The 14,413-nt window shown below is 40.2% G+C and overlaps 1 protein-coding gene across 1 annotated transcript; it reads left to right on the top strand.

The window, feature by feature from the left end:
• The first annotated feature begins 2,756 nt into the window (after positions 1–2,756).
• LOC131240691 (putative 4-coumarate--CoA ligase-like 8) lies at positions 2,757–13,508 on the top strand. Its single transcript, XM_058239103.1, has 6 exons — positions 2,757–3,888; positions 8,803–8,989; positions 10,080–10,225; positions 10,326–10,393; positions 11,233–11,335; positions 13,080–13,508. Exons 1-6 carry the CDS (start codon positions 2,824–2,826, stop codon positions 13,212–13,214), a joined length of 1,704 nt encoding a protein of 567 aa, XP_058095086.1. The 5' UTR covers positions 2,757–2,823; the 3' UTR covers positions 13,215–13,508.
• The last annotated feature ends 905 nt before the right edge of the window (positions 13,509–14,413 follow it).

Below are 14,413 nucleotides of genomic sequence, written 5' to 3'. Positions count from 1 at the left end.
TATTTTATCAACCACCATCTAAGCAATATAAAAATCAAGAAAAAAATGGTGTTGGTTTCATATACATACCTTCCTTGCCACCACCACACTTCTTTGAGTCATTTCATGATCAAACACTTGGTGAGCAATATCTATATCAAAGTAACCGAGTCACCGAACTAATTTGATCCGAGTTCGATTCGAGTTGTGTTCCATCTGAGTCGAGTTGAGTCGGGCCAGCTCGAACTCATTTTCAAGCTCAAAAAATCAGCTTGACTTGGCTCGAACTCAGCTTCGAACTAAGTCGATTCGAGCTTTTTCGAGTCCAGTCGAGTGAGCTAACCGAGCTAGCTCGGTTCATGTACACCTCTATCAGTGTGCCCTAATCAAATGGTTGATGGCAAATCAATTTAGGATTTGGATCTGCCTCATTTTTTGAACCATGCTCTAAATGATATGGCAAAATGAATGAACAGTATGGATATACAACACATACATCAATGTGGGCCCCATGATCAAGGCCTCATCCACTATGTTATTGCTGCCTCACCTAATCTGCGCCACTTAAGATTATGTGAGGCAAGGGTAATAAGGGTAACAGCTTAGTGGGTGAAGCCTCACCGTGCTCACCTAGATGTATGTTTTGTATATCTATGTTATCCATCCGTTTTGCCAACTTTATTATTGAATATGAGGTAATTCAAATCTCAGGTAGACCACATGGTAGGGATTGATTTTCCATCATTAAAAACTTCTTGAGGTCACAAAAGTTTTAGATCAAGTTATTATTTGTGTTTTCACTTCATCCAAGTTTGTGTAACCTTGTCGACAAGTAAGATGACAAATACACATTATAGTAGGCCCTAGGAAGGTTTTATTAATAGTTGATGCTCAATCACCACTATTTTCCTATGGTGTGGTCCACCTACGATTTAGAACTACCTCATTTTTGGACCATGTCCCAAAATGATCTGAAAAAATATTTGGACAATTTGAACATATATACAACACATACGTCAAGATGGGCCCTAATGTCAGGGCCTCACCCATTAAGTTGTTACCCTGCCTCACCTAATACCTATCGGCCTATGGTTTGTCTTCGACACAAATTAGGTGAGGCAAGGTTAACAACTTAGTGGTTGAGGCTTGCACCGTAGGGCCCACCTAAATATAGAGGTTCTATATCATGCCATCCCTCTCTTTGGCCAGTTCATTTTAGGGCATCGTCTTAAAAATAAAGCATATTCGAAATTTCACGTGGACTGTACAAGCCTTAAATACCCATTATTAAAAACTTCTTTAGTGTAACAAAAGTTGTTATTTGTATTTAACCTCCATCGAGATTCATGTGACCTTACCAATCAGTTAGATGGGAGATAAACATTACAATGGGTCTTATGAAGTTTTTAATGATAGATGTTCGATCACCACTATTTTAATTCCTGTGGTGTAGTCTACCCAATATTTGGATATGCCCCATTTTTGAGAGATCATACCCAACACATATGGCGTGTATAAACAATACATTCATCGAGGTGGGCCCACATTTAGGGCCTCACCCACTAAGCTGACACCCCTGCTGCACATGATCCCCAAATAAAATCATTTTTAGTCAATTTCGACTCCATGATCACGCAAGTGACGTCAGAACCTGTCAGAATTTTGACCAACGGTTAATATTAATTGCATGTACTAATGTGGGCCCTTTGCATGATATAAATAATTTGGATCCCATATACAGGCAACACAGGCATGCATGTGTGAAAGGTTTTATAGTAGGCATTGATAGGGGTACAACTCAATATGACATTTTAAATTCATATTAGAGAGCGTCAGGTTTGGCGTTTGATTGAGTGATTCATGTAGCCAACTTCAATTAATTGAAATAAGGCTTAGATGATGATGACCAGTATTCACTTCGATTAATTGCAATAAGGCTTAGATGATGATGACCAGTTGTATACGGAAAAATTTCTATAATAAGGTCCCAAAAGTGTGCGTGGATTCAATCAGGACCCAACCAAACTTGGTAATTAGGATTATGGGGCCTACCTTGATGTATGTGTTGTATATCTCTATTGTCCATCCCTTTTTCTAGCTCATCTTAAGGCACGAGCCCTAATCTCAGGTAGAGCACACTATAGGAAATAGTTGTAATTGATTATTAAAAACTTCTTGTGAAACAAAAGTTTTGAATTAAGCTAACGTTTGTACTTTTCTTTTATCCTGATAGCTTCGGCGATTCGAATACAAAAAATTCTGATCTAATACCATATCAAATCACTGTTTTTTTTATGAATGCTCAAACCATCATAGAATGTTGTGTCAATGTATATCATGGGACTTTAATGTTGCATGTGCTGCTGTGGGCCCTTTCCATGATGATACTACATATAAATAATTTGGATCCCATACACATGAGACACACATTCATACATGTGCATAGGTTTCAAGATAAGTATTAGTATAATGCAGCTCTATATGACGTTTGAAACTCACGTTAGAGCGCCTGTTTTAAACCTTGATGGAATAAAATGCCTATCAAATGATGGAAGAGAATTCATGTAGCTAACTCCAATCAATTGACATAAGACTTAAATGATGATAATTGGTTAAATACAGCTGTCCACTATATTTTAAAGTATCGGCTCAGATGTGAAATTGTTGGTGGACCTTTTTTCCGTTTATTTTCAGAATTCAAAAACCAAAAATAAAAAGTGGGTGTCATCCGAACAGGCCCCAAACTATAAAAATGAAAGCCCACTCCCAGAAATTCAATGAAGCAGTGCAAGGTACCTGCATTCCCCACCTATACCATTTATTGCTTATATCTAATTAAAGCAAATGCAGCCCAACAAAGCCATTGGAGGAAAGACTGAGAAGCAGAGAAAGGAGAGAAAGATTGGAAAGATGGACTTTTTAGAAGAGAGTGGCTTCTGTCCATCTTCAGGCATCTTCTATAGCAAATGGGACTCTCCATGTCTGCCTTACCCTACATCTCTCTCTCTCCCTTCATATCTCCTCTCACTCACCTCTCACATGCTCTCCAAGCCAGCTTACGTGGACGCCCGGTCCGGTGGCAGACTCACGTACGGCGATCTCCGCACGCTCACCACATCCGTGGCGTCGGCCTTACACATGTTGGGCATCAAGAAAGGAGATGTAGTTCTTTTGGTCTCTCCAAATTTCCTACATTTCCCATTACTAGTGTTAGGAGTCATGACCGTTGGAGCCATTTTCAGTACGGCTAACCCTTTGAACACACGGTTAGAGTTACAAACTCAAGTCCAAGACTCTAACCCTGTGTTAATCCTGACCACCCAAGAGCTCAAGCCCAAGTTAGATGGGCTCATTGATGGGCCCACCATTTTATTAGAAGAGCTCTTAGCTGGCTTGATGAGGGGCCCACCTTCCCGCACGTGTAAGTTCCCACACGTGGCAATTGAGCAGGGTGACACCGCGGCGCTCATGTACTCATCTGGAACGACCGGTAAGAGCAAAGCGGTCGTGTGCTCGCACCGCAGCCTGATTGCCATGAGCTGTCTTCTGCGGCACGTGTGGAGCGCAGAGGGGGCCAGAGCAGCATGTGATGAGGTGTACATGTGCGTCGTGCCGCTGTTCCACATGTTCGGGTTGTCGGTGTTCGTGTGCGGAGTTCTGGCCGTTGGATCGACGGCTGTGGTCCTTGGGAAGTACGCGGTGGAGGAAATGCTTGTGGCTGTGGAGGAGTACGGTGTAACGAGGCTGCCAGCTGTGCCGCCGATGGTCGTCCAGCTGGTGAGGATGGCTGACGTGGCGAAGGCGTATGACTTGGGCACTCTCAAGGAGGTGATCTGTTCTGGGGCACCTTTGGGAAGGGATCACATGGAGCGTTTCATCCAGTGTTTTCCGCAAATTACACTCTCTCAGGTGAAACTACTGCATGAGAAATGCTACTCCAGTGCTCTCGCAGAGCACTATAAATTTTAGACTCCTAGTTGCATCCGTCCATTTGGACAGCTCCATCTATCAATCTCAACTGTCTATCAAGTCCAAAACATTTTTCATCAACTACAAAGCAAAAATCACAGTGATTGAATGATCTAATCCGTTCTTCATTTGGCATTATTTTTATAGCCATCCTTCTTCCAGGCAACGGATAGGATGATTTTGATTGCCTAACAGAATTGGATCATTAGAATCATCAGCAATCCGTGATGGACCTTAACAAATAGCTGGATCAGATTGTTGATGGGACCTAATTTTTTGAAAACAATTCTGACCGCCCATCTTAAAGACTGTTCATCAATGGTTGATATTTGTTGGATTGGTATGGTTTTTTCAAGGTAGACACTGAAATATTATTTGGACCTAATGAACAGTCTGGATTGTCCAATTGGATTGATGGAACTGGGAACACATATACCTTATAGTGCTCTGAGAGAGCACTGGATCATTTCCTTCGTTGCATTTGCATAATTCACATACTGCTTCTATTTTAGCGTTTATTTCATGAATATTTAAGACCGGCTGTCCTCAGGCATCTAACCTCTCTTAGTTAATCCATGTGCATGCATGTATATATGGAGTTATTTACACGGCAAGCTTATCACCGTTACTACCATGTAACATATTGAAATGGGCCCCACCCACGTGATGTGTGTGGGACATCCAATCTAACCTTTGTGCATGCCTTGGTTCGTTTGACCATGGAAGACGATCCATGACTCAACTGGGCACAACACACGTGGAACAGTTGCGAGAAAGATGTGTGCCATTGGTTTCGTTGAGGGCCACCATGTTGTATATGTGTGATCCAATCCATCCATTTGAAACACATGCCCTACATGTATGCAAACTGCAAAAATCAGGCCATTCTGACACTCGTGCAAACCAATGGTGAGTGTCCTCATTTTAACTATTTACGCTTGTGTGGCCCACCTGAGTTTCCGTTGGCAACCTCATTATTGCATCATTTGCAAATATGATGGTGACCCCCAACCCCCAAGGATCTATTGCCTAGGAAGATTTGGATCTGGCTGATATTTGTATTTTCCCTTCATTTAGGTCCATGCGATTGGATGGTAAATAAACAGCATGGTTAGCTATACAAAAGTTTCAACGGTGGGTGTCATTATCCCCTGTTTATTATGGTAGTGTCTACTTGGCTTTTTGAATTGGCCTCATTTTTAGGCTCCTACCCTAAAATGAACTAAAAAAAAAACAGATGAAATACATACATTATGGTGGCCCTAGAGAGTAGGCTTGCCGACAATCCATGTTCACACACCCATGCATAAATTCTGTGGAAAGGTCTAACTTGCAATTAAATGAGTTTTGGATATGGATTGGGCACTGCTCTCTTATGGGACTTACTTTCTCCACCCTAGTTAGGTGTGACTTGATTAGACAATTGTTATTGTCAGAAATAATCAAATAAGTCATGAACATTTCAAACATGCTTTGATAAACTTACCTTTAAGAGCGATTGATCATCTAATTAAATCTCACTATATTAAGGGTAAAAGAAGCTTAGTACCGATATAAGTAGCACCCAATCTGTACCATGTTGTATGGGCTACCCTAATGCATGTGATTTTGTAGTGATGCATATGAGAAACCCTTTCCCACCAATAATATAGAATACACACCACTTAGGCATTTGATTGTTAGAAAGAAATACTCCAACAACTTACATTCAATAGAAGAAAAGCCAAAAATTGGGTGGCATGGATCCTCCAATCCGGGAGAAGGTGTAACGGGTCCAGCAGATCAATGGCTCCTATAACCCAACTATGCCCCCCCATATAGGAGATAAATACACGACTGAAAAGTTCCCTGTATATTAGCTCCCGAGCTGAATTTTACACGCGCGGGTAGCTCAAGATATTAAAAACAAGGAAAAACCGAAAGTCTGAATTACCAAAGCAATTCTGTCAAGTGGGCCCCAGGACGTAAAATACGGGTGATATCAGTTAAGGACGGATTCAGTAGTAAACCCTCCGGTGCCTATGTTGGTACAAGTCAGGTGTTGAAAAAACTATAGTCCCATCATGATATATGTGTTTTATTCATATAATTTATTCATTTTCTCACCCATTTTAGATTATAATCTTAAAAAACGAGGCAAATCCATGTCCCAAGTGGACCACATTATAAGAAACGGTGACCGTACACCTAAAGTTAAAAAGTTTCTAGGGGCAATTTTAGATCAAGCTAATATTAGTATTTTCACTTCATTTGTGTGAACTTATCAATACGTTGGATAGCAAATAAACATTTTGGTCAGCTCTATTAAGTTTTTAAAGTTAGTAGATTAATCACAACTTTTTTCTGCAGTGTGGTCCCAGATAAATGATTTGTCTCTTTTTTAGCTCCGATACTAAAAACGAATCGGTAAAATGAATGGAGAGAGTGAATAAAACACACACGCATGTGTGTGTGTATATATATATATCGGCGGGCCCACAGCAGCTACCGGTACTGAGATATCGTTATCTACGTAGTCCAAGTCTATTAACTATGCAGCATGTACCCCACTTGTTATTATTGAAAAGACTGGCGAATTCTGCTACATAGGTACGCATTGAGCTTTTTGCAGATGGGGAATTATTTGATACTCTGGCTGCCTATTATGCTTGATACGCACTCACTCAGAAGTGGTACACGAGGTGCAAATTAACTCTAAATGACGCAACTAAATTATGAAACACACAGTCTCTAAGTTATAAAAAATAAAAATAAAATAAAAATAAAAAAGATTATTTGAAAAAATCTAACCTCTGGATCGGTGACACACTTGTTTGTAGAAATAAGCCAAATGGAATATTTTCATTTTTAACCGTCCAAAAAATATATACTAATCTTATAACCAGTTTTTCAAATAAGAATATTAGTCGGTTCATGAAAAATCTAAATTATTATCCATAATTTGGACGGACAGATTTGAATCACTTTATTTCATGTATGTAATTTCGAAGAAATTTCTAAGTGCTTGTGTATCACTGATAACGCACAGCCAGTGTAAAAGAGTTTCTCTTTTTCTGCTTTTTATTAAAAGGGTATAAGAAAAGTTAAAAATTGAGTCAACCGACAAGCGAGTAGGTAATTCTCCAAAGAATCTCATGCGAGTACGATATGGTCGGATAGGAAAAGGTACGCAGATTGGGTACATCCCGACGTACCGCAATTTGATACGTCGGAACTCAGCCTTTGAATATGGGTCATCTCGCAATGATCCACACCGTTTATATGACTAGTATCATTCTGTACGGTGGACAGACAACAAATTAAAGGTTTCTGTTGGATTATTTCAAAGAAAATGAACGGTCACCTTAACGTTTGGATTACCAATGGGTTGGAATTTTCAATCTGAGATTTCTTCTTATCAAACCGTGCATGCGATCCACGCCGTCCATCAATTGCGCTGACTCATCTTCACCTTGAAAGACAAAAATTGGGTCGGTCCAAAAGTCAGGTAGGCCACCCTAGAAGGAAGACTTGGGATGAGACGTCCACCGTTAGATGTGCATGGGCCCACTCTGATTTATATATGCCATCTAATCCATCCATATGAATCTTCTCAGCAAGACGAAGACACGCTAGTCTGAAATTCAGGTGGGCCACACCACGTGAATTTGGAGGTTTTATGCAGATTGTACATTGTTTCCTATGCTGAGGCCCACCTGAGTTTTCGATAGTTTTAGTTCGGAAACAAGAACTATAATGGGGTAATAAACCTGATGGACGGTGTGGATCTCATCAAAATGAGCCGTCCATCCACGTCAGCCAATAGTCACGCCCCCTGTGACTCTACTCCTAGTCGCACAAGCGTTTTCCTAACGTAAGGTCAGGAGAGCTGGAAGCTACTTTTCAGCTTTTTCTGTCACGATTGTACGGTTCTGATGGATTCACCGCTTTGCTCTTGATGAAAACAAATGTATAATGGTTTATGAACTGGACCATTTATTAGGTGGGCCCCACTTAGCGCTGTTAAAGGAGAAGGCCCGGGTTGGTTTCCAACCGGACTTTAAATGGATCTGGCCGCTATCCGATTTTATTAAGCCCGGGCCCGGGGCATTGATATCACCAGCTCTATCATTGAGAGACTAAATCTTTAAAAAAAACACTGCATTACCGAGTGATCCGGACCGTAGGATTTTTGTCCATTGTGGACGGTCACTAATTTGTGTCTATGACCGTCCATTTGAAGGTCACCAGATTATATGGATCCGATCAGTGAAAGCATTGTCATTTGAACATGCCATGATGGGCCCGATTTGATGAATGAACCGGATCTCATCGAAAACTGCTGCATATGATTTTGGGTCCCATGAAACAGATTGTCCACTTAATGGAACATTGCCAATCAGATGGGCCAATACCAAAAAATCATACCAATTGAACGATCCAAATTACTTTATTTTATTCACTTGTAGTGGACCACAACGCAGGCAAAAGTGGAATGGAGACGCCCACCATGGAAACTTTCGTGGGCCACCGTGTATATACCATCCAAGCCGTTCATCAGGTAAGCTTAACAAGGATGAATAGGATCCAAATTAACAGCTAGATCAAAAACTCAGGCGGGCCACATCAAGAGTCATGATCTTACATTGACCCCACAATATGGCCGACCTGATTTTAGATCTAGGTGATTGTTCATTACGTACGGTGAACTTGAGGTGGGGAAACTAATGGACCGTCTGGATCTTACATAGGAGCTTGGATGTTGCACTTGCCTTCTACTACTTGGAAACTTTTGTATTTAAAATGCAAAACGGTGGGTCCCGATTTTAAAATTAATCAATTAATCTAATATGCGATTTACTTTGGATGATGCAGTGTTATGGATTAACAGAAACGAATGGGCCCATCACGCTTTGCGATGGGATTAACGGTAGATTTCATGTGTCCATTGGGAGGCTAATCCCATCCCTTGAAGCCAAAATCGTCGACGTGGACACCAAAGAGCCGCTTCCTCCTCGCAAGTACGGAGAACTCTACGTACGGGGCGCTCCCGTCATGCAAGGTATTCTCTCCACCTCTCCTTCCCTCCCATTGAAGGGTCTCTGCCAACATGGGCCGGGCTGGCCCGTGGGCTTTTAAGCCCGACACTCTCAGAACATCGCTTCAACGGAAATATTAGAGCCGCGGTGCCAGGCCAAGATGTGTCTAAGATCTGGTGGCCCAGCCGGGCCCGCCAGGCCAGTTTACTGTTTCAAGTGCATTTTTGTCATATATCATGCATGCTGGGACACAGTTAATGAACAGCTCAGATCTTGCTGTTTCTTTGGCCTGGTATGAGATCTGGATCGTTCATTAAATGTACCCCACCATGTGTGATATATGAATGCCCTTAAAACACTAAACGGTCTTAAGTCCACGTATCTAACATTGTACTTTAACCCCATGCACAACCCTAGCTGGGTTGACCGGGCTTGGACAGACCTCAGCCCATACAGAATCACAACTAGGCAGCTCCAGGCTCCAGCCTGGGCCATTTAATTTTCAGCCCTCGAATTTCAGCCTGGGATGGGCCATGGGACAGAAAGTTGTGATCTAGCCCAACCCATGGCAACCATCAATGGGTCTATATTAGGCGCAGCCATGCCACTATAAATGGGTCTGGTTAGCCCAAACCCAGACTTTATTGAAAGCAGGTCTTTGTAGCCCATGGCCCTAACCAAAACATGACCATGAAGGTGTAAATTATGTAGAGGTTTTGCTAAGCCCATACGCGGGTACAAGGCAACTCATGTACCACCACCATATTTTCCAGCATGGAACTATGTAAGTACAAGATCCGACCCATTGACTATGTGAGTCCAACGATGTTGTTCTCCTGGCCCAAATATCTGGTCGGTCCGATAATCATCCGAGCCACATTTTGAAAAACCCAAGTTACGGCTACCGTGAATTGTTTCTAAAAGAGTGACCCACTTGATAACTGGACCAGCCAAGAACATCTATGCAATCAGACCCATCTGATGGGTACTTGGATGTCACAACTGTCAGACATACTAGCACATGCATGTGCCCTTATGTGTACGGCAGGCATGCCTTTAACACCCCAACAAAGCTCGTTATAGAGAGTGAATTTGGTAATGATGTATGTGTAGGATACTACAAGGACGAAGAAGCCACATCACTAGCTATTGACAAAGAAGGCTGGCTACATACGGGCGATCTATGCTTCATTGACACGTCCGGACTTGTATATGTGGTGGATAGAATCAAGGAACTCATCAAATACAAAGCCTATCAGGTAATCTCTCTCTCTCTCTCTCTCTCTCTCTCTCTCTCTCTCTCATTGCATTGTCATGATGGAGTTTTGTATAATAGCTTATCTTATTTTGAATTTATAGGTAGCTCCTGCCGAACTAGAGGAAATCCTGGTCAGCCATCCTGAGATTGCCGACGCTGCTGTGATACCGTAAGTGCCTCCTAATGCATCTATGTCTAAAACATGGGCCCACCTAGCTGTCTCTCCATCTCTCCATTTTGTTAAAAGTTCCAATGCCAAACACCTGCCACAGAGTTCCTTTACAGGTGAATCTTGTCGCTAGCTATATATTGGTTCAAGATCGCCTAAAGGCCCACTAACGCAGGAATGGGCGTGATGAGGTCGAGCACTGTCTTTTTCAAGGATAACTGTTTCGAATTCTTGGAATTTCTCTGAACTCCTTACAAAAATACTTCGAATCCACAAGGAAATGAAGGAAAATAGAAGATAATTTCTAGAAAATTAAAAATAATTTTATTGATGATGAAAAATAAAATTATAACTCCTAGGCTTCGTAATTTAACTACAACTAAAACTCCAAGAAATCATGACTTACTATAAATAGTAAACTTACTATTTATAGACGGTTGTGATTTCATATATGGTATGTCTGATAACTCATTCCAGTTTGCAAGATACGTCCGTTTTAAGTTCCGATGATCCGGATCATCTCCATCTCCGATTGGGCCTTTTGTGGTCCATCTTGGCCATAAAATTATCCATGACCCACTCTACATCACCCACTTACCACCAATCCAACAGTGACGAGATTCACCTGTACCAGAACTTCACAACCTGGTTATTATTTCATTTGATAATTTCAATAAATCAAGTAAATGCAGGTCATCAAAGCGGGCTAATGATTACATATGTGAGCTCCCACATTTACAATCTTCTCTGGGGCCACTGTGATTTGTGTGTGGAATCCAAACCGTGCATTTAGTGGGCCGTCTCATTTTCAATGAATATAGGCTGTAATTACTTTTCAGGTATGCAAATGTGGAGGCAGGGGAGATTCCTATGGCTTGTGTGGTGAGAGTGGCAGAAAGTAAGCTTCAAGAAGGAGATATCATTAGTTTCATGACCGACAAGGTACCTAAATCACATTTCCCTTGCATGTTTATACTTGAAATTGTGTATTAGGAGCATGGTTTTAAAATTGGAAAGAACTCTACTCCAGCTCAGAAAAAAAACTCAATCTGGTCATGACTCAGTGAAAACTTGAAAAAACCCTTACTCAACTTGAAAAAACTAATTCAACAAAACACTAGGTTTTTGAGTTGAGTCGTCTCGCTCGAATAGCTTTCAGTTGAATCGAGTAGAGTCTTTGTATTTTTTAACTATTATTAGGAATTGCAATCAATGGCCAATCATGTCTAATCCATCCAAGACGAGGCCCCTAATTTGGAAGGCCTTGACTACTATGCTAGTGTGGGACCTGTCCAGTCAAGTTGCCCTAAAACGACCATTTTGTGGGGATGAAGGTGGGCGGTCCCACCGAGATTTTATTAGATAAATGAAATGAATCGAGACATGGGAAGGACACAAGGGCATGTTTGGGTGCCACTTAAAAATGAATATATTGTATTTTGGTTAACAATAATTATGTATTAGAGATAATAGTTTATATAAATTACATATTATCAAAGATGAGAAATGCTTTGTGCTCTCAGAGCACTATTAGTTATGGTGCTCCTAGTTCGATTGGGACACTTAGGAGTGTTTGGATTATAAGTTGCTTAAATAAGCTACTTATGCCTTCAGTAATTTATCTTGATTTCTACTTATTAAGCCCGTTTGGATACCACCAAATAAGTTACTTTTTCTACTTACAAGAATGAATAACTTATTTGAGATAAGTTTGGTTTGAGATTTATAAGTAACTTTTTGGTTTAAAGTTAATCACTTTGGCTTGATAAGCAAAAACCAAGATAAGCTACTTGAGACATAAGTAGCTCAAGTAATTTACGAGCCAAACGCCTCTCTTAGCTTAAGGGAACCATCTAAATTGTTCATTAAATCTAATACACATTTCATAGGCTACCATGCAAAAACCACGCTGAGAGGATAATCCAATCCATCCTTGGTTTATCTCCCTTGTTCTGTCTTTTTACAAATTGAAATTCTTTGGAATCATAAGCAATCGACGACAAGCTCTAAGAAAGAGATGGATCAAATTGTTGATTTGGACCTTTTTTTTGTGTAAAGGATCTCGACCATCCATATTTAAGACTATTTGATCAAATGATTAATATTTTTCTAGTTAGCAAACATAATAAACGATCTAAATCCATGGTTTCAACTATCTAGGTGTCCTAGTCCAACCAAAAAAATAATACACTAATCAAATGTTATTGGTAATTCTTAACAAAATCTCTAATAAATTATTACTAGAGTTTTGCTAAGGCAGATTGCATGTGCCATAAAGCTCATGCACACGCCAGTACGGCACATGTGTATGAGATCCAATCCATCCATCAAGTTGGTCCTACCTTATACATGCTTTCCCAAATACATGTCTGGTTCACTCAGCATGTGGGTCCCAGTATAGGAAACAGGATGGGTAAGAAAAGTTCAACCAAGTTTTTCAGAGCTGTATGTGGCCCATCTAACTAGTGGATCAACCTCATTCTTGGATTAGGGCATTAATATAATGGTGCCATTCAAATGGATGGATTGAATCTCAGTACCATTTATTGCACAAGCACGTAAGCTTAGCAAAGCTTTTATTTCTTATAGTTAAAACAAGATGAACTCATTTTTAAGTGGCAGCCAAACAGGGCCTAAATCTCCAAAACAACAAAACAATCTGATGTCAAATATTTGCCCTTTTCAGGTGGCTCCTTATAAGAAGGTCAGGAAAGTGGTGTTTGTAGACTCGATCCCAAGATCACCTTCTGGCAAGATCCTCAGGAGGCTTCTTAGAGCCTCGACTTCCCGTCAACGGCTGGAGATCTCCCCAAGGTTGTGACCAAAGCATTGGTATATTGTCCTAGATAGTCACCTATTTGGATTATCAATTACCACAATAATGTAAAGGAAAAAGTGCATTGATTACAAATACCTCCATCTATCGACAACATCTAGCTTCCCTTGTTTAGTCCATCAGTGGTAAAATCATAAAGATGGCATTTTTTTAGATCTATGTATTGATATCGTTGTTTGGATTCTAGATTTTCATAATAGTGCTATGAAAAAAAGCAATTTGAATATAAGATTTCCATGATAATACCATAAAAAAGTGCAATTATTATAAATTCTTTTACATCTCTTGAAAACATTCATATTTGACCGACAATTCCAATGTTTGGATTGATAGTAGTAAAATTATAATAATAGCATTTTTCCTTTACATCACTGATAATTGGTAATCCAAACAGCCCCTGTATTGATTTTCCATCTATTTATTCTTAGATTTGAATGATTTGATTTAATTTTATTTAATTTTCTATTCTTTGTTATGGGAAGGATGTAAGGTTATCCCTAAGATAATAAAAATTATTATTAGTTAAACATGAAGATCTAAGCATAACATTGTGCATACCTTGGTATGTTTACACTTACCGGCCCATTGGGCTTTTGGGCCTGGCCTACTTTTGTATTGGGTTTTCACTCATATGTTAGACCCAAGGGCCATGCATGGCCCTAAATTCAACCCCATTTATCAATTGGCCCACACGTCCCACCCAAGCTGCCGCTTGGGATTTTCAAGGGAATTTTGTAATTTCTATTGTATATAGTGCACTTGGGATTTTCGAAGGAATTTTGTAATTTCTATTGTATAGAGCAGCAGTAGTTTCGGATAATTTTACCTTCACAATTAGTTTTTTAAAGTCGTCTACTTTAAATTTTAAAAGTAAAATAGAAAAAATTAAAAAGTAAATTAGAAGAAATTTTCAAACATAAGGAATATTTAGAATACTTTAAAATTGTGCATACTTACGATGAATGGTTGGGACTTTACTTGTAAATGTTTAGCTCAACTTATGATTGGACTAGCTTAAATTGGGCCATGTCATGTGCATGGTGAGCTCCCATGATGCACAACAAGGATCTTGCACAATAGTGGGTGGAATGGGTCAAGCTGGGGCTTAAATCAAGAATAATTATCTTGGGCCAAGCTTAAGTCTAGCTAAGGTTCGAGACGGACTGAAACATCTTAGGCAGCTT

Source organism: Magnolia sinica, chromosome 3, assembly GCF_029962835.1.
Source record: "Magnolia sinica isolate HGM2019 chromosome 3, MsV1, whole genome shotgun sequence".
Lineage (NCBI taxonomy): Eukaryota > Viridiplantae > Streptophyta > Magnoliopsida > Magnoliales > Magnoliaceae > Magnolia > Magnolia sinica.
This window is presented reverse-complemented; position numbering and strand designations above follow the sequence as displayed.

What these genes read in the sequence shown, in the direction of transcription:
- LOC131240691 (XM_058239103.1), top strand. Translation starts at nt 2,824, where the DNA reads ATGCAGCCCAACAAAGCCATTGGAGGAAAGACTGAGAAGCAGAGAAAG. An exon ending in GCCGACGCTGCTGTGATACC is followed by an intron (nt 10,394 to 11,232) that starts GTAAGTGCCTCC and finishes ATTACTTTTCAG; the next exon opens with GTATGCAAATGTGGAGGCAG. An exon ending in TTAGTTTCATGACCGACAAG is followed by an intron (nt 11,336 to 13,079) that starts GTACCTAAATCA and finishes TGCCCTTTTCAG; the next exon opens with GTGGCTCCTTATAAGAAGGT.